This window comes from Aplidium turbinatum, chromosome 4 (genome assembly GCF_918807975.1).
Source record: "Aplidium turbinatum chromosome 4, kaAplTurb1.1, whole genome shotgun sequence".
NCBI lineage: Eukaryota > Metazoa > Chordata > Ascidiacea > Aplousobranchia > Polyclinidae > Aplidium > Aplidium turbinatum.
In genome coordinates, this window is record NC_137475.1 from 15,453,386 (window position 1) to 15,479,838 (window position 26,453).

General features: G+C 35.6%; 1 protein-coding gene across 1 annotated transcript; it reads left to right on the forward strand.

Moving 5' to 3' along the window:
* Positions 1–1,920: 1,920 nt before the first annotated feature.
* Positions 1,921–26,129, forward strand: LOC145768936 (tolloid-like protein 2). Its single transcript, XM_082580538.1, has 18 exons — positions 1,921–2,070; positions 9,297–9,468; positions 10,084–10,137; positions 10,598–10,782; positions 12,009–12,162; positions 12,353–12,391; positions 15,427–15,605; positions 17,847–18,000; positions 18,902–18,967; positions 19,073–19,111; positions 19,277–19,458; positions 19,537–19,687; positions 20,427–20,471; positions 21,213–21,394; positions 22,411–22,558; positions 24,680–24,733; positions 25,347–25,531; positions 25,977–26,129. Exons 1-18 carry the CDS (start codon positions 1,921–1,923, stop codon positions 26,127–26,129), a joined length of 2,292 nt encoding a protein of 763 aa, XP_082436664.1.
* Positions 26,130–26,453: the final 324 nt, after the last annotated feature.

Sequence of the window (26,453 nt, forward strand, 5' to 3'; positions counted from 1 at the left end):
GGATACTTAAAAGGTATGTCTGAAGGTGAACACGAAGGTTGCGTTCTTTGCTTTCCTGTCCACTCAATTTAAATCTTCAACTACCAAGCGTAAGCCTGAACAAGGCAAAAAAAGTTGTCATTACAAACAACATCATCAGATTAGCCTACCACGTGAGCTTTAACTACACTAAACCTAAAACAAAACTAATACCGGTACTACTAGTGATTGATGTTCGGGTGTAATTAAAAAAAACTTGCATTTTCTAGTATTGCTAATAGACAACGTAGGATTTTTATACACATCCTGCATCAACGATCTTAATTTGAAAGAGCTAGGCTACTTCACATAGATTTTGCCTTTATATTAAGCTATGAACCGTAAGCTATGAACAGTAATATGATAGAAAACTGAAACGTCTCGGCCTAACGACTTGTGATTTTGCCGGACCAATCTTAATGGCATACCTCATTTGTTTATTGCCGAGTTGAAGCAATCAGCTTTATGTAACAATTAGCAGTCGAGTTCAATCTACTTTATTTTTTATCACTAACTCTGCAACAAATGACTCAACAACATAGAAAATAAGTTATAGCAGACCTATTAGGCTACGAGTCAATAAAGTGCCACACAAGCAGTGCGTAGATGAGTTGAGAATATTTAGACATGATTTTAGCTTTTTAACATTTCCGATGAGATTTTGTAGTTTTGCAGATTGCTACCAATTTTTCAGATTTCAGAACCACCAAAATCTTGGCTCAATGCTCCTTGCGTGATTTGGATCTTCTTCACAACTATCCCTGAAACGCTAGATTGAGATTATGAGAAGAAAGTACTGTTGCCTGATTTTCCACTCGCAGAGTCACGAATGAAAAAGTCTTAATACTTGATTGGCCAATGCTAGGAAAGCATACTCTGTTTTTGTATAAGGCTTCTGAAATACAAAGATGAACTTAGACAAAATCAAAATAATGTTTCATTCACTGGAATTACTTCACTGTCATTATTTTATTAACGCAAGTTCTTACACTTAAACCCAAATACATTCAGACTGAATGTAACGCAGCCCAAAGTAAACCAAACGACATTAGGCCTACAATTATCAATTAAACAAATTTTCCTCTGATGGTTGACGTTAAATTTCTGCAACGTGTTTTGTCAATCCGCTGTGTCATTCATAGCATTTGGACCAAATTATATAATGTTATAAATGTGAATCTACAACGGCATTGTGATGTTACGTAGGCTAATACGCAAAGTCAGTTTTATCGGTCAGAATAAACTTTAAATGTTTAATGAATGGTGTAACTTCAACTTCTAGGCCTATTGTCCTACACCAAGCAGTTGAGAAAATCATTTTCAACTTATCCATCGTCTCACTTAAAACAACAATAAACCACTATAAAACCGTATTAGCAATATTTCTTTAGCAATTTAGCGAAAATACTTCCAAACAAGATTGTCCAGGTGTATAACCTAGGGCTACCATATGTCCTCTTTTAAGAGGATTTGTCTTCTTGTATCAAGAAAAATGAATTGTCCTCGGAGGACACTAAAAAATGCTCAAATGTCCTCTTTTTTGACAGTTTGGGTTTTCATGCTTATATTTTCAACGGGATTATATTGCTTGATGACGTTTCAGCGACGGCTTGTTGGCTATTTGTTTTCTAAACATTTTGTATAGGCTACCAATGTGGCCTTAACCTGTTGATTTATAAATTCTACAAGAAATTGGCGCATTTTATGGAACTGTTGTTGAACGTTCATTGCCTGGTTCATTGTAAGATATTAAACGACATTTTAAAGGCCATGCTCACACTTTCACAAAAAAATTATTCTTTTACCTACATACGTTTTATATTGATACAACGCTTGTAGACGTTGTTGATTAGCCTACCAACTGAGTTTAGCTCGTTTGTTACTTGAAAAAAATCGAAACGAATGTCTAAAAGTGCTCCACTCCAACTCCACACTCCAACGCTGTTCGTTCAGGAGCAACTCATGAGTGAAGGAATTCACAGACCCCCTCCATTTCTCACTCTGTCAATCCCAGTGAACGGGTCTGTGTCGGTGGTTCAAGGCCTCCACACAGTGCAGCCTACTGTTTTCGTATTTCTAGCAAATAATTTAACAACTTCGTTAAGGCTGACCATTCCTTGTTGAAAAAAGTTAAGGCTTGACCTAGAGGTCGTGCTTGATATGTCACATTTTGCAGATTTTGTGATCATTGCTGTCTGACTGAAACTGTCTAAAAATTAGGTCTTTTTTTCACTTTTTGCTGACTTTTCAAAATATAAAATCATTTGTTGTCTTAAGGAAGCACTAGAAATGAGAAAAAATAAGTTAAACGTTCAGTCAATCTGTTTTCTTGTTTTTTTTTTTTGTTTTTTTTTGGTAACTTTTGCTGCGTAGGCCTATACAGTAGCCTACTGTAATCTAAAAACATGCAAAAAATTCTTCAAGCGTAAAATTCTACTTGCTGGCGAAACGTGTCCTCTTTTTAGGCGAAGAAAATATGGTAGGCCTAGTACAGGGGTTCTTAACCTTTTTTGTCTCGTTTAGGGGAAGGGAAGGTAATTTGAAACGGAAGGTAATTTGATACACCCCCCCTACAGAAGTGTACAAATAATATTACTCAAAAATATTGTTATTAGGTGGAAGATCTGTGAAAATAATGCCTACAAAAATTGCACCATGCAGCAAACTCGTGTTTTCATGGCATAAAATTGCAAAAATGTGTTTTTTGAGTATTTTCGTAAAATTTTTAACTCATGATTATTTTCGTCTGGAAAATTAAAAAAAAGTTTCTGAAAGATAAAACCAAACTCATTTGACAGTTCATTGATAAAGCTTCAAGGGCATGTCACGTTTTTTCTGCAATGTGCATGCGAGCACACAAAAATCAGAATTTGATAACTTTTTTTGAAAAAGGTAATTTGATACATGTGGAGAAGGTAAATTGATACAGTATATTAAATTCTTTTTTGTGACTGTAGTAAATGTTGTCATTGATCTAGTTGATTTTAATAAGTTATTCTTTATTAACAAGACCTGCTACTTTGAGAAACAACTATTATATAGGCTTTCGTAGGCCTACACGCTGTCTGCTGTCAAAAAATGAGAAAAGCGCAATGCTCTCCCCTTGAATAAGAACTCTAGCCAATGATCCTTCCCATGTCCATTTCGCTGCAGAAGCTTCGCCGCACACATGGGCCTCAACAGTCGTCCTTGCACCCAAGTACGCCAACCACATATTAAATTTTCATTTATTGCTTTGCTGTCAAAGGGGATTCCTGTATTAGCTTTACTGTATCAAATTACCTTCCGGGTGTATCAATTTACCTTCCGTGGAAGGTAAATTGATACATTTGAGTGACGTTTTTAAAATTTCAATTAAAAAAAAAGTAACAAAAATAGAAAAGTGAAAATGTTTTTAAAAAGTGTGTAAGGGATCAGACTTTCATTTCAGCTTAAAATCAATAGTTTGTGTCACGTAATTTTCAGTTAACAGGCAAAAATGTTAAAAGTGTATCAAATTACCTTCCCTTCCCCTACCCCTTGCCGAATAAAAAAAGTAAAATTTACCCCCACCGTTTTGGTGGCCCCTTGTGATATCATCGTGTCCAATCAACCATGCGAAGAAATGCAAAACATCATTTTTTGTCTGGATTTATCTTGACGGGGTCCTGTGAAAAATAATGTCTACTCAAATGACTTCTGTGCTTACTTTCCACGAACACTTTTGGAGATTCTTGGAACAGTCGTTGAAAGAGCTACTCGCATGTCGTCTTTGGGAACAAAGCGAGATCGATGTTTTGTTTTAATAGTTAACAATGAAGAGAACCCTGCTTCACACAGATAAGTAGTTGGAAAAGGTATAATAACTTCAAATGTACGCTTAGTCAGCGTAGGAAACTCTTCGACTAATTCACACCACAACTTGGAAAAGTCACCATTGCACGATAAGAATTTGGAACAAAGCGTTGTTGAACATTGAAGATCAATCAATTCATCTTTGCAAAGATCATCGTCAGCAATACTTTCTAACTTGGCTTCGAAGGGATGAGTTATCCAAAGAGCAGTAGCCTACTGTTAAAACTTTCACCTTCAAAGTAACCGTCAAACTAAAGTTCTTTTTTAAGGCGGCAAAAAGCTGGCATATTTCGACTTCGAGGTCAGAAATCTCGTTTGGAGAATTTGTGTAAATTCCTTTTTGAACTCTTCTACTCCACAGATCTAATTTTGTATGAAAGCCCTGAATTTTATCATGTACAGCTATAATGGTAACACTTTTTCCTTGCATTTGCATATTGAGCTGGTTCAAACTTGAAAAAATGCCTGTCAAGTAAGCCAATGCACCAATAAATTTGTTGTCGCCAAAGTGCTTACTCAACGGGGATTTGCGTTCTCGAAGAAAAACTTCGATTTCACCATGTAGTTCGAAAACTCGAGACAAAACAAGACCCCTATAGAGAGCCACCGAACTTCGGTGTGATAAAGGAGAACAAAGTGTTCTGACCCCATCTGATTACAAACCACTTTGAAAAGACGATGATTAAGAGCATGTGCCCTGATAAAATTCACACATTCAACCACATGCTTCAATACTGCTTTCAAATATTCTGGAAGGGTTTTACTTGCCAGTGCATGTCGATGAAGGGCACAGTGAGTAGAAATGATGTTCGGTCTCCGTTCTTTCACCAGAGTTGTGAAGCCAGACTTAGCACCGAGCATAGATGGGGCACCGTCTGTGCAAAGTGAACCCACATTATTCAAGGATATATTATTTTGTTGAAAGAAATTATCAATTTTTTCCAGTTTGCCAGTATCCATTTTTCCAAAAATGTAGCACACATAAGCTGCTGAAATGAAACTGGTAGTCTACTTGTGTGGAGATAAAAGAAAAAGACGAAAACTTACATTAAGCATAAATTTTGAATCAAAATCGAGTGCAACACTACCAGTTTTTTAATAACTAAAAAAATGAAGTTTGCTTTAATTTATGATTCAGTAAATTTACCCCCTCGGTAGGTGAAATTTACCCCCAGGGGTAAGTTTACCCCCGGTTAAGAACCCTTGGCCTAGTATAACCTAATTATTAAACTGTTAGCCTACCATTTACGTTTAGTTTAGCAGGTTGTTCTCTGGGCAAGTCTTACAAAACCAGAAAAAGCATCACGAAGTATTAAAGTGACAAAACACGACAACGTAAAGAGAAAGCACATTTTTGACTTACCTGCAGAATGCGAACCTAGGTATGCAGCCTATGTGAGATTTCTTGAGCAATCGCAGCACAATATAAAATAGATGCTAACCAATAACCTTGACCTTGAAAAGTAACAGAACGTTAACAAATCAACGTTGAATAAGTTATGAAAATTTATAATGATACTATAAAATAAACAACACTACAACAATTTATGCACTTTCAGTTTTTCTCAGTGCGGTATCTTGGGCCTGTTTGGATGAGTACAAAGTTGACATTCAGACAGGAATAGCAAAAAGACAAACGTGAAGCTCTTGTGATTTTTGAACGCTATTCCATGGAACACTTGTCAAACTCATAGATTTCTAACAAAACACCTGACGATCTTTCAAGAAACACCGGTTGAAAATCACTATTGTAGAGTCTGTAGACAGTGCCGGTCTTTGGGGTGTGCAGTTGTGCACACCGTGCGATCGCACTGGGCCCGCAAATTAGGGGGCCCGCAATTTACTCAGAAAATGCAGTAATTTTGTCATTTCTAATGGAAAAATTCAACAAGTGAATTAGCAACAAGAAAACATAGAGACTCAACGGGTGCAACCTATTTCGTCCCCTGAAAAAATCGAGAAAAAAAAACAACAGAGCCGAAGTCGCTGATCGGAGTTGCCACAAACATTTCAAAATTTTTCTCGATCTTTTCAGGGGACGAAATAGGTCGAAATTTGATTTTGTTACTCTGATTTCAGGGTACGAAATCGGAGTACGAATTTTTCAGGGGACGAAATAAGTTGCATCCAGACTCAACATAGAGATTTATTTCAGAAAAATGCCAAAGAAAGAATGATCTTATCCTTTTGCTATGCCACCGGACAGCACCATTTTGCAGTACCGTAATATTCATACCCAAATTTTTGTTGAACATGCTCTCAGAATGCCCCAAATTCAAAGTACTTTTTCAAAAATTTCTGGGGGAGGGCCCCCAGACCCGCCGCCGCTGGGTGTCGCCTTTGCCGATCACGACATCAGGCTTCGCCCGCCGATCGTCAAACCACCCCCCTCCCCTTTCAAAATACCTAGCTACGCTACTGAATTGGACCATTGTCATTGGGGCCCGCAAAGCATATTCCGCACAGGGCCCGAAATACCCTAAGACCGCACTGCTGTAGACTACTGTATTTTTCTTCATTTTATAATTTAAAAAATTATATTGTATTTAGTGAAATTTTCAAGCAAAAGATAATAAGCAGTTTTGTTATTATGTGATAGTAACTTTTAAAATCTACTGTACTGTGGATAGTAGACACATGGATTCGCAACCCTCTTGGACAACAGATACCAAACGATCAAATGAAGTATAGGCCTAATTCATATGAATGGTTATGTTTAAAATATATAGACAGAAAACGTGCTTTGTAGACAGCCCAAACATGTTTCACGCTCTTATATTTTGTATGGTAATCACAATCAGGCAAGTTATTTTACAATACAGGGAACAAATACCAGAAAAGGTAAATTTGAAAACAAATAACGCCGAAGATCTGTGACCTCACATATGACTGAAGGTTTTCTACTAAACCAGTTTTTCTTGACAAGACTTGTTCAATGGTAGATTAAGTTCTGTAATATAAAATTAACGCCTCTTCTGTGGGATGATGTTCTAGATTAAAAATTTTGCAGTGTATCCTATATTTAAACTTCAAACCAAACCAAACACGTTGTAGCGGCTATAGGCTACGTTTGCGTCAAATTAACATTTGTATGCAGAGCCGTCTGTTTGCACTAATTACATGTCCTTTAAAGCGATTTCCTATATAGCCTGGGGAAAAACAATTGCCGACCATAGCCTTGTTTGTATCTACTCCAAAGTTTATCTAATTGATAATATTTTTGATTATTGTTAGTGACAAAAACTGACAAATATCCATCAATTCATACCCAGATAACAAAATCGGCCATTTTTACTGTACATTGATTTAACGGCTAGAGTGGTTGAATCCATGTAAAAATGACGGATTTTTTCTGTATGGGTACTGTAATGTAAAGTTTTAGAGTTAAAACGTTGAAGGCTACATTTGAGGAATATGGCAGAGATTACAAATGTCTAACCAAAAACTTGAAAGAAAAACTTTTGCAATTACACAGGACCAGGGGCAGATTTAGCTGATGAGGGCCCCGGGGCACTTTAGATCGGGGGGCCCCGTGAAAAATTTTTTTTTGCGCCTGTATAGTAGCATTAATCCAGCACTGCACTGCACTGCACAGCATTTTGCAGAAACTTCGAAGGCTGAGAGAAGAAGAAAAAAATAACACAAAATCACATTTTTCCACGTCGGGGGGGGGGGGGGCCTTCAAAAGGGGGGGTGCGGGGCACCTGCACCCTCTGCCCCCCTCTAAATCCGGGCCTGCACAGGACTGCAGTATATCCTACAACAATCTTCCTGCATCGGGCTATTAGTTGAGCTAAATATCGTTAATTGCCAAAGCACTAGGAAATATTTTGTAAAATATTTTATCTGACTAGACAGCACACACCGAAGTACACAAGTAGAGATTCCGATAAGCATCCAATATAGCCTACCCAAAAAGTGGATCACCAAAATAAACACTTATAATGGGAGACAAAAAAAAATTCTTGTCTGTGAATGAGACATGAGGCTGCTTTTTCATTGCATAAAGCAAATGACTGACGAATTATGCTTTTTGAAAACATGTAAGTTGCTTCAGCAACAACTAAAATTAGTATAGGCTATTTATAAGCCTAGTCAATTGTCAACGCTTTTAACAAAAATAATTAAAAAATAAAACATAGAGAGAGAGAGAGAAGTTCTTTTATTTGCATCAACAGCACATGTGGAAAAACAATACAAGATTACAATGTGAACTAGGTTGTTTTAATGTTTGCTGACGATGATGGGAGTGGCAGAAGGACCGAACTGGTCATCAAGTCTGCCACACCCGTGTGGTGTCATAGCTTATTTGACATGGAACGGTGTCGGAGTTGAACGCAAATATATATTGTATACATTACAAAATAAAAAACAATACACACACGAAATTTAACAGTACAATATTAAACAGGAATACAATAGAGACTGATCATATTAACTTATTGTTTTATTTTGCGCAGTAGCGGATTTAGAAAACAAAATTGTTGGAGCACCAGAGCTGCGACAAAACAAATTTGTTTAGGGCAGTTTAAAATTTGAAATACAAAGACACCGGTATTGTACGTTTTGCGAATGTTTGACTTCAATAACAATGCTTCTTGTTTAATGACCATGCTTTTATTGCCAATGTGGCGACAATGGTCAAAGCTAAATTTCTGTAGAAGATCGAGTTAAAGTTTTGGTTTAAAACTTTTAAAACATCCATTTTTAAATATTGTTTGATTGTGTTGCTTGTTTTCTTTTTATAATAATAAAAAAAAAAAATTCAATACTGTACTATACTCGACTGTCAGTCACATAGTCAGATGTGTATACATAGTGACATAGTCACATAGTGAGTCACATAGTGACATAGTGAGATGTGTAAATGAAGTCAATAATCTTTAGAATGCTCCACAATAAATTTGAATACATCCACTTATTGTGCCACTCTTTATTTATTATACTATTTAGATGGGCTGTAAAGGTCAATATTAATTTGAACTTTTCTTATTCAAATACAATTTTTATAAATTAACTGTGCTGAATATATTAAGATACATGTTGAGATGAACGAATCAGTAAACTAAATTTACCTTAGTATACTGTACAGTATTTATAGCTGCCATTATCATTTATCGGATCCGTTAAGGTTCATTTTAAAGGCATAGTTTTTTGACTGGGTCCAAAATATCATTTGTCTTCGCTATTGTCATTTATGCAAATTCAGGCTGTGAAAACCTTTTAAGTCTTCCTCTTGAAGTTGAGACGTCGTTTCACTTAGCAGAAACCTAAAGGAACCATCGTTAGACGATATGTTGCTTCCAGATGTTTCATAACATTAGCGTTGAAGTTAAAAGTTTTAACATTCATGGTGTGGTCCTGAACTATGCAGAGTGCCTTTATTTAAAAACTATTATCGAAAAACTTACTTTTCGACTATTTAGTTCCGAAATTGCTTCCAGATCTACGATTCACAAGAGGCTATTCAAAGCTCCTCGGCACAAATAGAACGATTGTCTGGGACCATTCGAAGAGCATTTACAGTGACTTCTTTAAACAACTTTGTTGCCATCAACTTTGCGTCTGACAGATCTTTACAATACCGGGGTTTTCGTTTTACCTACCAAGCAATAAGTGAGTTCTTGAGCATTTATTATTTGTAAACATTCATGATTGTATTGCTGCCATAAACAAACTAGGTGAGATACAAACTGTAAGACAACTGATAAGTGGGCTAACTGATAAGTATTAAAAAACTAATTCATGTATTACTGCAATGCGTTGCTTTGCACTAGCTAGCCGTTTATCCAACTTTACCACAGTGAAAGATTGCGAAATTGTTGGTTTGTTTGCCTACATTATTAATTTTTGAACTAAGATTGATTTTTAAGCTATAGTACGCTGTTGTAGCATAAAAATGTTGTCTGCTGATTTAACTGGCAGAATTTCTATTGAGGTATTGAGATATTAGCTATGCTGCTAGTTGTTGCTCATTATTTGCTGAATTGATTTGTAGTTTCTCGTTTATCTGTTAAAAAGTACTAAACTTTTCGTCACTCTTGGGAAGAACCTTAACACTTACCTACTTATAAGTGCGTCATGAATAACGTATTTATTGATATACTGCATAGCTACTACATAATTAAATTGCGCGCAGCTAATTCATTCCTTTCTGATAGGTAAACATACTGTATTTGAATGAAATCTAATGAAAATACTGTTTTAGTATTTCTGTTCTTCATATTTTAGTTGATGCTCCTACCACAGCAGCGATTCCAATCTCCGTCGTAGCAATAAATCGTTGTAAGTTCAATATTTTGCACCAAGACTTTCATCTATATTATAGCCTATATGTCCTTGCTAGACTTCAAGTTACAATATTCTCAAATAAATAAAGTTGGAGATGGATCGTCGTGACGAGATGATGCATTTAAAGTTTCTTTTTATCATCATTGCTATGGGGCAGTGGCACAAAGTGTTTGGCTGCATGCTGCAACTTAGATATCTGTGATAGAACAAAGACGAAATCGATGGATCTCTTTTTTTGTAACTCTTAAAATGAGTAGTAATTTTTATCTGTGTTTCTGTGCTTTTCAGAAAAGTCTTAAATCATCTTATTGATCATATAAAGCTCAGTTTCTTGTTACAAATAAATGTTAAGTAACAGCTAATTTACTACATTGACGGCAGATTTTTAAAACTTTCTAATCGCTTTGAGGTTAATCGCATAACGATTTGAATATTTCGAAAAATAATATTTAAGCACCCAATTCTTGTGGATTTGAGGCTCTGGCGACTGGCGACCCTAGACCATTAAGTTTCCCAGAAATACCTGGTTTGTACAGAAGTAACTCGGACTGTGAATGGAACATTCGTACAGACATTGGTAATATTGTTCAATTTACTATCGGAAAAGTCCATACTGAACAATGCTGCGATTATATTGAGGTAAGTTGTGTGAGCCGAAAAACATGCTTCGATGTTGGGTTGTAGTTTTCAGCAAACTAACTCACTTGAATAAAAATACTTTCAAAACAGATAATAACAAAAACTCTTTTGTGCATTGTAACCAATCTACGGTAGATATCGTTTGAGATCTTAACGAGCAAGAATAATTATGACTATGACTGAGATGTTTGTAATGAGTTTAGGCATTCTTTGTAAAACTCTTTTAACTTTTATGTAAAAAAGTGCATGCCTGAATCATTTAGCAGAGGAAAAAGAGAAGACTCTTCTTATTGGAAATCTTTTTGCCGAAGCGTAGCTTAAAGAAGTGTTGATTTAAAATTGACTTAGTCAAATGTTTAAACTTAAATCAAAAAGTATCAGAGGGGAAATAATCGTTGATTTTAAAAAAAAGTTTATGTCGATCCGCAACCGTTTCAAGAATTATTTTAATGTTACAAACAACAACACAATCTACAGCAAGTCTCTAATATAAGTAACTCATCAACCTGTTTGAATACTTTCTTGCTATAAGGTTGGCTTAAATACATCTTGACTGCCACTGCGAGACATTAACAATTGTAGATATGGTTGGACTTCATTACGATGTCGCACCACACACGACATAAATCGTCTCCTATTGTGGTCAAGATACCAGATCTTTCGTAACATGAAACGTACTTAATTGAACTTGGGATGAAAGCTAAACAGAATCGTTCAGTTAACACGATGTCATTTTCAGAATAATCCATCCAAATATAAATGCCTCAAAACAACTGTAGTATTTAATGCACCAAATTTTGTTGTAACTAGTGTAATAATACCACTATTTCGATGATATAGATACCTATAGTTTGTATGAAATAGTATTATTTGACTGTGAAGAACATTTAATGTTGGCAACGGTTAGGTCTTGTCCTTGTCCTCAATGAATATATCCCATAGCAACTCCAATAAAATTTTCTTTCTTCAATGGAAAAAGAAAAAAAATGATAGATTAAAATTTATATAGAATGTATGAACTTAGAGTTTTTTTTGCAATTGAATTTCCAGGGTTTTGCTTTCATGTGATATTTTGTGTTTTTCTAGCCATTTGTCAATCTGAAAGTTTAATCCAACCCTATAATTCTTTCAAAAATTCAAGCAAATGTAATCCATTGACCTCGGATTTCCAACCACCTATCTTTATTACATAAAATTTATCGTCTTTTATCGGTTTGATGTTTCAGATATGGGAGGAAAATACACAAGTAATTCGTTTGCGTGGCAATTTAGAAGGGATAATCAATACTTACAGCTCCTCCACACATAGAGGATTTCGCATTGTTTTTCATTCAGATAAAAGTGTTAACAGAAGAGGATTTCAAGGTGTCTTCAGAGGAGGTATGTTTCTAGCAATTAAACTTAAAGAAAGTGATTTATTTCTGTTGGAAATGTTAGAGCAGACTGTTGCCGTTTTGTATTAATTTAAGTAACCTGAATGGTAACTACCCTTCATGAAACTTTATAAAACGGAAATGAAGTAGGGCTATCACCACAGATAACTAGTAATATATCTTTTTATTACTTTCAGTTCCTGATCAAAAGCCGTATCCAGGACTTGAACTTATATGTGAGTAGGCTACTAATGTTGAATAAATAACATCTCTTCCAACATCAAACTGGGCCACTAACAAATCACGTGCTAAAGTTAAAGCCACTGCGTATAGCCATTTTATTACGTCTGACAAGCAAATTTTGTTTGTCTTATTTGGAGATTGGGGTAGAGCAGTGCTTCCCAGCCGGTGGGCCACGACCCAGTAGTGTTTCCAGTGACGCTGCTTTCAGGCGCTGTTTCCAGTGGGCCACCAAGCAAGGCATAAATCAAAATAACAAATTCATATTAATCATCATAAATTCAGTCACTAAATTCTGCACTGGAGTGTGCTCATCGTATCTACAATTCTACGTATCAGCAGAAACTGTCTTACAAAAACTATTGCCTTTCACCACCACATGGTTGTGTGAATGTGTGAGTCAGCCTTCTCAAGTTCTCATCCCTCATCATCATCATCGGCCATGCCTGAATAAGGCGTCGGCTACCATGAGTCTGCACAACGATCAATTGTCCATAGTTCTTAGTTTACAAAATCTTGGTTTGTCCTTATTAAAAATTTTTGAAGACATTCAGCGACTGCCCACACCAACCAAAGAATCAAAATAACAAGGTGGAATGTCAAAACCCTCGCAAAACCTGGACAATTAGAAAACCTACTCGCAGAAAAGAAGCGCATGGACATTTCCATTATGGGAATAAGTGAAATGCGTTGGAAAGGAGCTGGTAAGAGCATTCGGGAAGAACACACCATCATTCATTCCGGCGGTAACTAGGCCATGTACGGAGTTAGTATGTTAATTGACCAAAGCAATAGCAAAGTGCATCGCGGGATACTGGGCACTTTCTGATCGTGTCTTACTTGTCTAATTAAATGCAAAACCCTTCAGTCTGTCAATCATACATGTGTAGCCTATGCATCAACATCATCAGCAGAACCGAAAGTTCTCGAAGAATTTTATCTCATCCCTACTGACTGTGACATTCAAGCAGCGCAACCTACTTGATGTTAAAGACGACATACGCTGCGTACTTTCATCGACTGAGCCCAAGATTCAAAATATTCAATGAAAAACACAAAGCGACAAGATGCAACAGCAATCTTCTCATTAAAGTTGTGTGAACAAACTGCTAATTAACATTTTGTGTTATTGTCACTTTATGTTTTCCATTGTATAGCTCAATTGGCCACCACCAAAATCATCCTAGTTTATTGGGCCATGAGCAAAAAAGGTTGGGAATCACTGAGGTAGAGAAATAATGGTTACAACAGAAAGGAAAGGCATACGCAAAGGCCAAGTTGAAAATAGTCATAGTCGTTTTTTAATCAAGCTGCTTTCTAATTTGGCATTAGTGCCAAGATTAATCAAACTTGATCTCTATCACACATGATAGTGTTGGCTTTCTGCCATTGTACGTGTACAAAACAACAAGAGTAGTGTGGTTGGGTTATTTTAGTAGCGTACATTTTTTTGCAAACACGTCGTGGCCGAGAAATTGTTGGAAAAGCTTGAAAATTTGTCAAAAGAGTAAGTCTATTGGAACACAAAGCATCGTACTATTATGTTCAAAAGAAGCGGTATCAATCCGTTTAGGAATTATTTGGGAACCAATCTATTAATGTAACGCAATAGAAATTGTAACATGCGGTCCATTAATAAAGAAACGTAAAAATCATCATAGACACTCACATGACCAACAAGAGTGATTACCGGTACTGCAATTTTTCTTTTTATAAATTATCCCAATGGCATTACCACTTTTAATAGCATACCAATTTTTAGTTCCGTCTTTTAATGAAAAGATGAATTTTACTTTTCCTTGTTTGTGCATGCTTTAAATTCTATTCGGATTCTTTTAAAATATCTTTAGCTTTGTATCAGGCTTTGTCAAGTCGTCAAAAACGTTCGTGAAGATATCTTTTAACGCGCTATTTCACAAGTTTTGGGTAGTCGACTTCGAAATGCGTCATGCAGTGTTTATTGTTTTGTGTACAAACTGTTTTTATTTAGAGCTGTTTAAGCTAATAAATATCGAATTAGTCAGTAGGCAATGCATTCTAACCAAGAAATCGACAATGCACCTGTTACTGTATAGTATAATATACTGTAGTTGCAGACTACGTCATATAGTTTGTTTTATTCTTTTAAAAACATTTTGTATACTACTGTATATGTGACAAATAAGTCTTACTGTGTGTATGGAGTAAAAAAGAAAACGATTTTTGCCGATTTGGTTCCTAAAATTTGCTTTTTATCAAACAATGCGTTAAAAAAACAAATTTGCCCACGAAATAACTAATGGAAACCATGGCCACCTGGAGATGAGACCTGATTTGTCACATTTTTTAGATTTTGATTACCGTTACTGCTAGTGTTTGATTGACATTTTCTGAGATGTTTTTACTTTTTGCTGTCTCTTGATGATATAACAGCTTTTTGTTGCCTTAGGGAAGTAGTAGAAAATGAGAAAACATAAGTTGAAAAACCCTCAATCCGACTGTTATTGAAAAATTAACAGTCTAACTAAAATCTTCGAAATCAAATTGTCTTTTTTTTTTCAACATCTGATGATATTAAAACCTATTGTGTCATCTGGGGAAAACAGTAAAGAAGGCGAAAAAATATAATTTTTAGAAAAATTCATTTAAACAGTCGCCTAAAGTTGGCAAAATCTGGAAATTTCTGCAAAATGTGACAAATCAGTCCGTATCTTTAGATAGCCATGTGGAAACCTAAACTGTTCTGTTTGACTCCTTTGTTAAGAGCGTAGCCTATCTGCTATTGTGAACAAAATACGTAAGAAAAACAAACTGAATTATACAGCATGATAAATTTATTTGTCATGTAGCCTACATTTTTTAGTCTCTCTATTGCGTGACACTAAAGAAACAAAAAACTGAAATCAGTGTGCTATAAATTATTTCATCGTTGTTCAAAAAACATAGTCTGTCATGCACCAAAAGTAGCCTAGTACATCTGTAAAGGCATGTCTCAGCCCCATGATAATCAAATCATCAAATGAAACTAATTAATAAACGATTATACTTTCAGCATTTTGCGGAGAAGATTTCACTGCTCAAGAGTCTCGACAAGATCTTCACTCACCTAACTGGCCTTCATTATACCCTTCATCTGTTGACTGCACGTGGAAGATCACAGCTAGCCCAGGGATGGTGATAGAATTCACTATCTTTGTGGCAAGTATAGAAACATGTTGCGACTATCTGACGGTAAGAGAGTGGGCGGATAGCCATTTTAAGAAAACAGTTTCAAAAAAAGCTATTTTTAAGAATTAGCGTGTTTTATACCATGTCAGTGAATTTCACAACTTAACAACTTGATTATCTGATGACGCAAAACACAAGAAGCTTTGTTAAAAATACTTATGAGATCGATAGATTCAACTTCTCAATTATTCTTGTGATCTTGTAACGTTTTTATGTGATTTAGGACTGTGTACATTGCTTACATTTTTTGCTAAGTGTTAGTGTTTATGCTTACAATTGATATAGGCCTACAGTTGGTCATGAATAGTTATAAACTTTATTACTTCCCACCACAAACAATCTACTTGAACGGAAGTTCTCAATTGGCGGAGGGAAGGCAATTTCCCATTAGGGGAAAGTTTGTATTAATGCAAGCAATCATAATTGAGTAAAACGTCTGTTGTTGGTGTTATATTTATGATGCAAAAAGCAATTGTAATAGCAATTTTTTTTTTTTATTAAATATAGTATCAAGCGCCATCCTACGTTTCCATGCACGTGTCGGCGCTACAGGTACGGCGCCAAAGCAATGAATGTAGGGGGCTAAGTTTTTAGCTGGGGGGGTGCACAATTCTTGTCGAATTCGCTGAGTGCATATGCACATCGGTGCAAGTTATCAACAAAACTTATTTCAAAACCAAACCAGGTACATGTATATCGCGATAAATTATTTACGAAACTTTCTTTTATTATAAAAGAGGAGAGCACGATCGTCTATCAATTGCAATGTAAAAGATACAAAAATAAAACCATATGATCCTAGTGGAGCTCGAATAGCAAGTTACTTGACATGTGCTAGCTGCCGATTCAATATTTCATGTTTTATTCACATGAAGAAGACATAGCAAATTGTTTGCTGTGGCTTGTGATCACAACTACGATAAGTTCACGACGAAGTTCGAAATGTTTCGGCTATGTCGCACATTTTTTGTTATCGTTTACACAGTAATTATATAAAAACAACTTCGACAATTTCTTATCGCTAATTACAGAAGCAATTCATCTTTGTCAATTTTTGGTGCAAATTGCTTTTAAAAATGAGGCTGTAAATAAATTATCTTTTTGATCTTAATCTTAGTCATAGATTGAAAGTTAACAATTTGTATTTTACTGAGCACTTTTGTAGATTTTATACTTATTCATCATAGTTGAAACGTGGTACCACACTGTTACCTAGCAACACGTTTTGAAATAAAATTACAGATAAATTTCTCAACTTTTTCCATATATCTAAATAACTAGTTTTACATTTTATGAATTTAAGATAAACTTTCTAAAAAAATTATTTGCAACTCTGTTTCATGTAGGACTGCATATATAAAAAATTTAACGTAATAGAGAACAACTAGCCTACACGCCCAGTCAAGCCAGTAGTAAAGAGATGCCCAAATAGTATTCGTACGATGTAATGCTTGGAAATTTTGTGTTCAAGGTAAATGTATTACAAAGTCCAAATATTATTAATTATTATATAGTATATATATATTATTATTGTTTCTCGGCAGCCGTTTCTTTACAATATATTATTATTGTTGTTTAAATATAATATATAATAAAATATTATTTGAACTTTATCGTGCATTTATGATGAGCACAAAATTTCTAGGAAATGCATCCTTTGAATCTGTTTTATGTACTTTGTAAGTTATTCGAAAACAACCGCACTGCAAACAATTTTTGTCTGACCCGATAACGCTGTTGGTTAACACAACTTTGCGAACAAAGCATTTGCAAAAATAACAAACCAGCGTCATATACTTTCGAATAGCGGTCTTGAGCAACGCACTTCAAGATAAGTTTTTTCATTTAGCAACACTTCGTGGAAGGAATAATTTACCAACAGTACCATTTTAACAAGCGAGCTTTGTGGATCTTTGTCAAACTTTAAATATAGGCCTACATTGTTAATCTCGGTGACCGGACCTGCGTTCCTAGTTCAAAGCCTCTATAAATATATTATGGGCTAACGCATTTTTAAGTCATAATAACTGCCCACCATCGCCAACCTCTCACAGGCAGTCATGCAGACTTTCAGAATATGAATACTCATATACCATCAAATATCGCTAAATGAACGGAATTTTGTAACATTTTTATCTGACGAGAAAATCACTGTCTCCCGGGCTATTACACTTCTTCTTGTAAGTTTGCATGGCGCATCACAACAAATCAAGACAATAGCCTTATATGTAAATTTTGTCATAGATATCTGACGAGAGCGGCATCACCACTCGTATAACGGGGACAATATCCACAGCTTCACCAAGGATCTTTATCTCAAACTTTACCACCTTGAATATTTCCTTTCACTCTGATGATACCATATCACAACTTGGTTTCCATGCGTCGTTTAGACAAAGTAGAACTTTGCTTATTGTTAGTTTCGTTATATGTGTAAACACTTACGAGTCCAGTTGAATTCGATGTCATTTGATTAAAATCGTACATGCACTAGTATTTTATTCTATCCATGTATCATGTATGTTAATTATGTTACATCCGACGTAAAGTATTGTTTAGGCAATTCACTAGGAATTTGTAAATAACATTTGACCCGTTTTTTTTTTAGCGCCATTAGATATATAACGAAAGTTTTAGTTTAGGCTTTGTTTAGTAACGGGTTTAAAAGCACAAGCCAATTTTATCGTTTTATATTCAGCAACAAAAGCAACAAAATTAGTCGAAATAAATTTTAATTTTTAACCTCTAAGCTTGTTGTCAAGTATGCGCCAATTACACTTTCAGTCAACTGTGTTGACTTTACAGTATGCTTTTACAACTTCTTTTACATTTTTGTATTTGTTTGTTTGTTTGTTTGTTTATCTTTATCCTGCATTGCGGGAAAGCGGACTTGATCGCTATGCATCGGTGTACGCCTTCCGACATACACCTGACTCACGCTGCAGCTGACGGCAATGTCTGTTTCTGGTTGTCTACTCTACTTATGACGTAAATTTGGTACTACCCATTACTCGAAATCGATCTCTAGGTAGAGGCAATTATCGTAAAGTTTCTTGCCCAGAGAAACAACAGCAAGTGCGGGTGGCTGGAGTCGAACATGCAGGCTCTCGACTGCGAGTTCGACTCCGCCAAGCCGTTTAGATACAAAGCGCCAAGCCGTTTAGATATTTTCTATGAATTGTCATGACATACTTCACGTTTTACAAAATACTAAGTAGAAAATTGAAAGATATAAAATTTTTAAAAATCTTGTATGAATAGTTTGAGTAATATTTTAATCTTGTACATTTTTATTTCAGTTTTACCACCAACTACTACACCAATTCCTGCCACAACTGTAGCCACCATTGAACAGACTACTATAGGTAGTAAGCGATTTTTGTTTTAGTTTGTTTCACATAATATGTTAATAGTTTGACTTCATGACTCCCAATGCTACTTATATTAATATTAATGTATTACCGTTTCAGTGTTGGCTTTCCAGTCTATTCTTGGTCTTCCTCCTGTTGGTAAGTAAATTGAGCAACCTCTTGTTGCTAATTCAGTAAAATTGTTGATGGTTGACATCAATCATATTGTGAAAAAAACTATAAGATGAATTATGACCAAAAAAACAGAACTTTTAATTCAAATTTTGATGCTTTTTTAATGAACAAGGTCTCATATTACTTCAGATAGAAATTGCGGATCAGACATTCGAGCTTCCAATGTGACTGGCAGTATCACATCACCGGACCATCCAATCCGGTATCCGTCTAGGGCTAATTGCGTTTGGAGAATATTGCCAGAAGAAGGGGAGATCGTATCTTTTCTAATCGGAGAGATTGACACAGAAAGTTGTTGTGACTACATAGAGGTAAACCATACACGCACTTTTAGAATAACAGATAAAAAAAGTTGAAAAATTAAAACTTCCTCTAGCAAATATTTTCAGATATTCAACGACCAGACAAAGCTTGACCGTTTGAGCGGTCGAATCAACGTTGAAAAGACATACGAATCCGGAGTTAATGCTATGCTGGCCGTTCGATTTGTGTCCGATAAATCTGTCAGCAGAGGAGGGTTTCGAGCAGCTTTCAAAAGTGGTGAGAATATTTATTTAACTTCACACCAAGTATGAAATTGCTCTAACAAATGTCCTAAAGTCACTGCGGTATGTGCTAAGAATTTGATAACATACTAATTTAGGCCGCATAGGTTAACTTTCGAAGCCAATAGCCTACATATACCTTATCCAAAGTTTTGACATACTGTAGATTGCAGTTTAGTTTTTAAACCGTATTTTTGTTACATAATGCTATAATCTACAATACAGTTCATGATTGTAAAATCAATAAATACAGTTTATTTAGCAGCAGTGAGTTTTGCACTTGGTACACAAAATATTATTTTCCCTGAATTTTTAGTACTTATGCATTGGCAATATAACAACAGTCATACAATTATAACCACAATAGGCACATGAACAATTAATCGTTGGTACATCAAGTACTGCAGTCAGACAGGTCAACACTCAAACGCCCATCATATGAAAAAACAATAGCAATTAAGCATTTAAAAACCAAAGCTCTTGCTCTATAAGATGCACGACTTAAAATACAGCACATCTAGGAACTACAGTACAGTAGCAATGTAATAAGTTACTGTATAGATAAAATCAAACTAGTTTTGTTATAAAATGACACTACCGCTGTTTAATTGATTTTTGATAAAAATATTAATCACTTTTCAACATATATATAAGTAACATAGGCTACCGATTAAGTGCAAATTCTGAAGTTGGTTTTACAGTTTAATGTTTTGAACAACAGTTTTCTTGTTTAGTGTCAATTGCAAAGGACTACAACGCACTCACTTTGCCTCCTTTAAGTAAGTGTAAATCTGCTTTTGGCTTTTAATTTATTTTCTCATAATCTTAGAACAGGCAACATCAAGCTTGTGTCACATAAACTAAGAAAACCTGACCAGGTGGATTTGAACTTTTAAAACGTTTTGGCCAACGTGATGTGGTAGGTATATAGTAGTATGTATAGCTACAGTAGACCATGGCCACATGGAGATGAGGCCTGATTTGTCACATTTTTCAGATTTTGATTACCGTTACTGCTAGTGTCTCACTGACATTTTCTGAGATGTTTTCATTTTTTGCTGTCTTTTAATGATATAAAAGCTTTTGTTGCCTTGGGGAAGCAGTAGAACGCTCAATCAGACTGTTATTGAAACATTAACGGCCTGACTAAAATTTTCGAAATCAAATTGTCTTTGTTTTTCAACATCTGATAATTTTAAAACTTATTGCGTCATCTGGGAAAAACAATAAAGAAAGCGTAAAAACATATACTTTTTAGAAAAATTCATTCAAACAGTCGCCAAAAGTTGGCAAAATGTGACAAATCAGGCAGTATCTTTAGGTAGCCATGGGTAGACAAAATACAATAACGAAAAAATTCGAATCTTTGACACTAAGACTCAAAGTTATTTTCACCTTACTTGAGAGATGATTATAAAAGATTATTATTTACACTGACTAAAAAGCATCTTATAAAAGTACTCGAGTTTTGAATGTTCCCAAAATGTTGAATCGTTTTCCAACTTTTTCTAAATACTCAGTTCTGTGTGGTTTTGATTCGGAGGCTATTGAAGAGCCGAGAGATCTTCAGACTCCTGGCTATCCAAGAGCATATCCTCACAGCGTGGAGTGCAGTTGGAACTTACGAGCAGCTTCTGAAAGAATGATTGTCCGATTTACGATACTGACAGGAAAAACAGAACCATGCTGTGATTATTTTGAGGTATTGACAGTCATGCAAAATGCTTTTTACATTTGGCAAAAAAGTATTTTTGCTAGATGGGTCAAAAACGAACCTAAATTTTAGAATCAACCTGCATTCATTTTGTCGCTTAAAACATCTCTATTTATGTAAATTTTAAATGATTGAAAATTAAAACATCGGATGCGTTTTTTAAGAAAAACAAAAAATGCATGAGCCAACTACACAGCTATAATCAACACAGCTTTAATTCAGTAAATTACTTTTTTCAACATAAACATTTTCAGTATATTTTTAAACATATACAATTTCAAGATATTTTTCAATATTTTCAACTTGTACCAAGATGGTTGGTGCGTATCAAACAGAGCAAAGTTTATGTTTGCAAGTACCACTCGTTATTCTTATCAATGCTACATTTGTTGGTTGTTGTACTCGGCTTGTTTGTGTGCAAACTGTAATGTCTCTCATAGCTCATCTTTTTATGAAGGCATAATTTAGCCGAAAACCTTGAATCTAATATGTCTGTAAGTTTTTTGTATTATCTGAATAATGCTATTCAATCATATTGATTTGTTGTCAACTAATATCCGCCCCGCCCCGATATCCGCCCCGATAGCTCAATTGGTTAGCGCGTCACTTCTGGAACGAAAAAGCTTCAAGATCAATAGCGGCGCTGGATCGACTCTCGGGGTGTGCGCTTGAGCAACGCACGTTAAGGACTGCTCTCCATTCAGCAGCATCTAATGGATGGAATAATTCCCTGGCAACAAGACTTCAACAATCGGAAACTTCACTCTGTCAATCTCGGTGACCGGGCCTGCGTCAGTGATTCAAAGCCTCTACAAGTATGCGAAACTCCCGGGATTAAGCTCTGCAAGAAGCTTTTCCAGTCCGAGGATAAAGATTCAATCAATCAACTATTTGTTTGTGGTATTGCAAAGTTATTTTTATTGCAACGCTTTTGTTTTTCGTTCTCAAACAGGTTGTTAAACGAAAAATGTGTAAGCTATTGTTTTTCTGTATTTGGAGTTCAGATATTTGATGGATTCAAAAGCCTAGGGCGTGTCAACGGAAGTATTGCCAATCCAGTCTCCTTCTATTCTACGGGAAGGTCGCTTATGATTCACTTTCAATCAGATGCCAACATAAAGTTTGAAGGATATCGTGCAACATTTCAAGAAGGTGCCTTATTCAGTAGATTAGTAATGTACTGTATTTGCCAGTTTGCATAATCAAATTGAAATCTTATATTTGATTTTTTTGGTTTCTTTTGTCTTTCAATTAATTGTTCTCTTCTGCACGCTGTGCAGTAGTAAAAATTAATTGAATGCTACGAGATATAAAACTTAGATACATTCAAAAAATATGATGCAATTGAAATGTTAGTGTATGTAAAAACAACCATGAAAAGGCAAACACTTGCAATATTATTTTAAATGCTAGCATATTGAAGAATCACTCAGATTACAGTAAATAATGTAGAGACATGTCCTTGAGCAAGAATTTTACATCGTATTTACGTAATGCTTAGTATTTCAGCACCATACATTGCTTGTAAGCCTTATAGCCTACAATATTTCCCAGTTGTTATACGTTTCCTACAGGTTTTTCATGCACGCGCACGGATGAAAAATTAAAACAGTTATTTGTAGCATAACAAGTTTAAAAAATAAGCATTCGCTATGCGATTAAAGACTATAAACAATCAACTTTACTTGCCAATTCTGGTTTCAAATCTTTGTCTAGTTTTCATGTGTTGTGAATGCCACACTTTGTTAATGGAGTTTTTTATGTTTGTATACCCGAGGTGGGAAATCTACGGCCGCGCGCCGGATCCGGTCTGCGTGCACTCCGTGCAGCTTTTGTGCGGCCCGCGACAGTATTCAAAACTGCTCTATGTATCCGATCCTTGACCGCATTAAAAACTGTTGTTTTTTCTTGGTCGGCCAGATACAATTTATGCTATATATCTCTTATATATACCAACGTGTTTTTAGGTTACAATAAGACTTGTAAACTAACCACTAATACTGGTAGAACTAACCCCTATGTCTGTAGGCCTATGAAGGTATTATGTACAATTGTACATCATCAAAATTCATATTGTAAAATTATTGTGCGTGCATTAAAACTGTGTCACTCATACAGTTGTGCTGAGTGGGCAAAAGATAAGACACGATAAAATTTGTAGACTCGCAAAATTTTTGCAGTAACAGTGTGCATTCTTTACAAAGATTTGCACAAAAGGTGAAAAAAAATATTGAAGCGAGTTACGCAATGTCAAAGTTGACAGTAAAAAGCATGTGTGGAAGGAGAATTTTTAAAGGAATGGTTGATGGTAATTGCAGACTTGTTATTGCAGAGAAAAGGCCGTTACTTTCAATGATCGGTTTCTCCAAGGACAGTTACGACGAATTAAATATATCTCTGTAAACTTGAGGGAGCTTAAAGTACGCAAAAAAGGACAAACTGAAAAGAGCTAAAAAGACAATACGAGAATAGATTGATATTAAAGCAATACGAGTTAAATACTAAAAGTTTGTTCTCCTACTCTTATGTTATTGAATAAGCATCGCTGTGGCCGGCCTCAGCATTTTCACTACTTCATTTGGTCCCCTATGCAAAGGTTGCCCAACCCTGTTGTATACAATAAAATCATCATCATCATCAGTCGTTATCTCCGCATGCGGCAGATTGTGCATCAACATGGCTTATTTGCTTCCAAGAGTGGCGATTTTGAGCCAACTCGCCCAGTGTCGTCAAGTGGAGTCCGGTCCATGATTGAATGTTATCTTGCCATCGTTTTGGTTGTCTACAATAAAATAATCCGTGGATTAAAAGAAGTTCTTTCAGTTACGGCAGCAGTGGCCGAGTGGTTAGCGCGTTGGGCTCGCAGTCGAGAGCCTGCATGTTCGACTCCAACTACCCGCACTTGCTGTTGTTTCTCTGGGCAAGAAACTTTACGATAATTGCCTCTACCCAGTGATCGATTTCGAGTAATGGGTAGTACTAAATTTAAGTCATAAGTAGACTAGACAACAGGAAACAGACATTGCCGTCAGCTGCAGCGTGGGTCAGGTGTACGTCGAAAGGCGTACACCCATGCATAGCGCTCAAGTCCGCTTTCCCGCAATGCAGGATAAAGATATGAAAAACAAACAAACAAACAAACCCCTGAAGCCGGGTGATAAACAGAATTGCATTCAAAAAAGTTACATTATGTTAAAATTACTAATTAAGTTACATTATGTCCTCCCTATATCTACTATATTTGTTTTAATAAAAGGTGAACTTTTTATTTAGTCATTTCACCCACCCTGTCCCCTACAACAGCAACTGCACCAACAACCGCCACAGGTCAGTTCACATCGTTAAAAAATTTGTTCTTCCTAAGTCTACGTAAATTCACAATGCACAACAAAGTGTTAAATAAACCAAATATGCTGTTAGGCAATATAGAATCCCAATACGTTTAAAAACACGAAATGTGTGTTATTATAAAGACTGTATTTATTTACATGGAAATACAACTTTGAAGAAATGCTTTTCTTAAAAGTTTTAAGTGTCAACGTTTTACCAAAAAATGCTTTTCTGATCTAATACAAAAAACATTTATGAAGATCACAATGCTACGCACGTAGCCTGCGGAATGGTGTCCAGAGGCTATCACTTTGATTATCACACAAGGTCATTTATGTAGAAATTTAAAAGCATGGAAAATTTTGATAAATCATAATGCTTTTTACAAAATATTGCTTGCAAATTTTTTCTTGAAAATGTTCTTACCATTTTAGCGCGTTCGTTAAAGCTTTATTTCATATTCATAAGCGGCAGCATTGTAATTATGTGCAGTATTATTATTTCCATACAGCAAAACCCATCATGTTTACATTGATTCAGCGTCTGCAGACGTAATGTGAAAACGACTGATTTTGCTGTCTGGGTTGCCATTGATTTGAGTAATTTGCAGAACTCTGTGATTACGAAGTCACAATTGGATCGGGAGATACACGATTCATATCCTCTCCGAATTATCCATTGCCGTATGATGCCAGAGCAAATTGTATTTGGACTGTTCAAGCACAAGAAATCACAAATCGTATTCGGCTGAAGATAGTTGAAATTCGAACAGAACCTTGCTGCGATTTCGTGGAGGTAAATTCAAGCAAATACAGTATCTTCATCAGTTTGAAACTACGCTGTGTTGTGATCTACTTTAGTCCGCTGAACCATTGACCACTAAAAGCAACAGAATACCTTTAGAAAATATGCCTAAATGCCTAGTCCATTAATCAAAATAAAAGAAATTATGATTTACTAAAGAGCAATTGGATTTTCAGTAAGGTGTACTGTAGTTTTATATTTTTGTTTGTGCGTGTGTGCAAGCTAAAAGTAGATTCCAATTGCTTTTTGCTTTAGTAAACTGTATTTTTTATATTTAAACTAGAATAATGTAGTTTTAACAATTGAACTTCATAACGATCAAATTTCATTTGTTAAAAAGTTGCATTTTAAAGCAGGCCTACTTTTGCAATATTGTATGTAACATAACCTTCAATGTCTTCAGTGTCTTCTCATACCTGTTTGTCTTTTTTTTCAGGTAGCATACTTGTCTGGTGATCCTGTCGGCCAGTACGCTGGAACATATTACAACATCACTTTCACCTCACCAGGACCACAAATTATCCTCACCTTTCGGTCTGACCGCTCTGACCAAAGAAAAGGATTCTTGGTCTCCTTTTCAACTGGTTAGTATATCAGTTTTTTTTTTTTTAAAGAAAGCATGAAGGTTTATTAATAGGATAGTCAAATTATGTTAAATGGCGTGTAACAAATTATTTGCTATTAAGTATAACCGGCTTGTAGTAAGTACAGACCCAGTGCACCTACTTAACCGAATTTAAGCGAAACGTCATATACAGTATACGAGTGATTAAGCAAAGACTTCCAAAACAAAACTTTGTTATTAAACTTTTCATGAAATCTTCTAATGATTTAACAGTTTAACTGATGGTCTGATTAGAATGCGTGGTGTGATAAAATGTTTATGCTATAGATTGAGTTTTGCTTTTAGCAG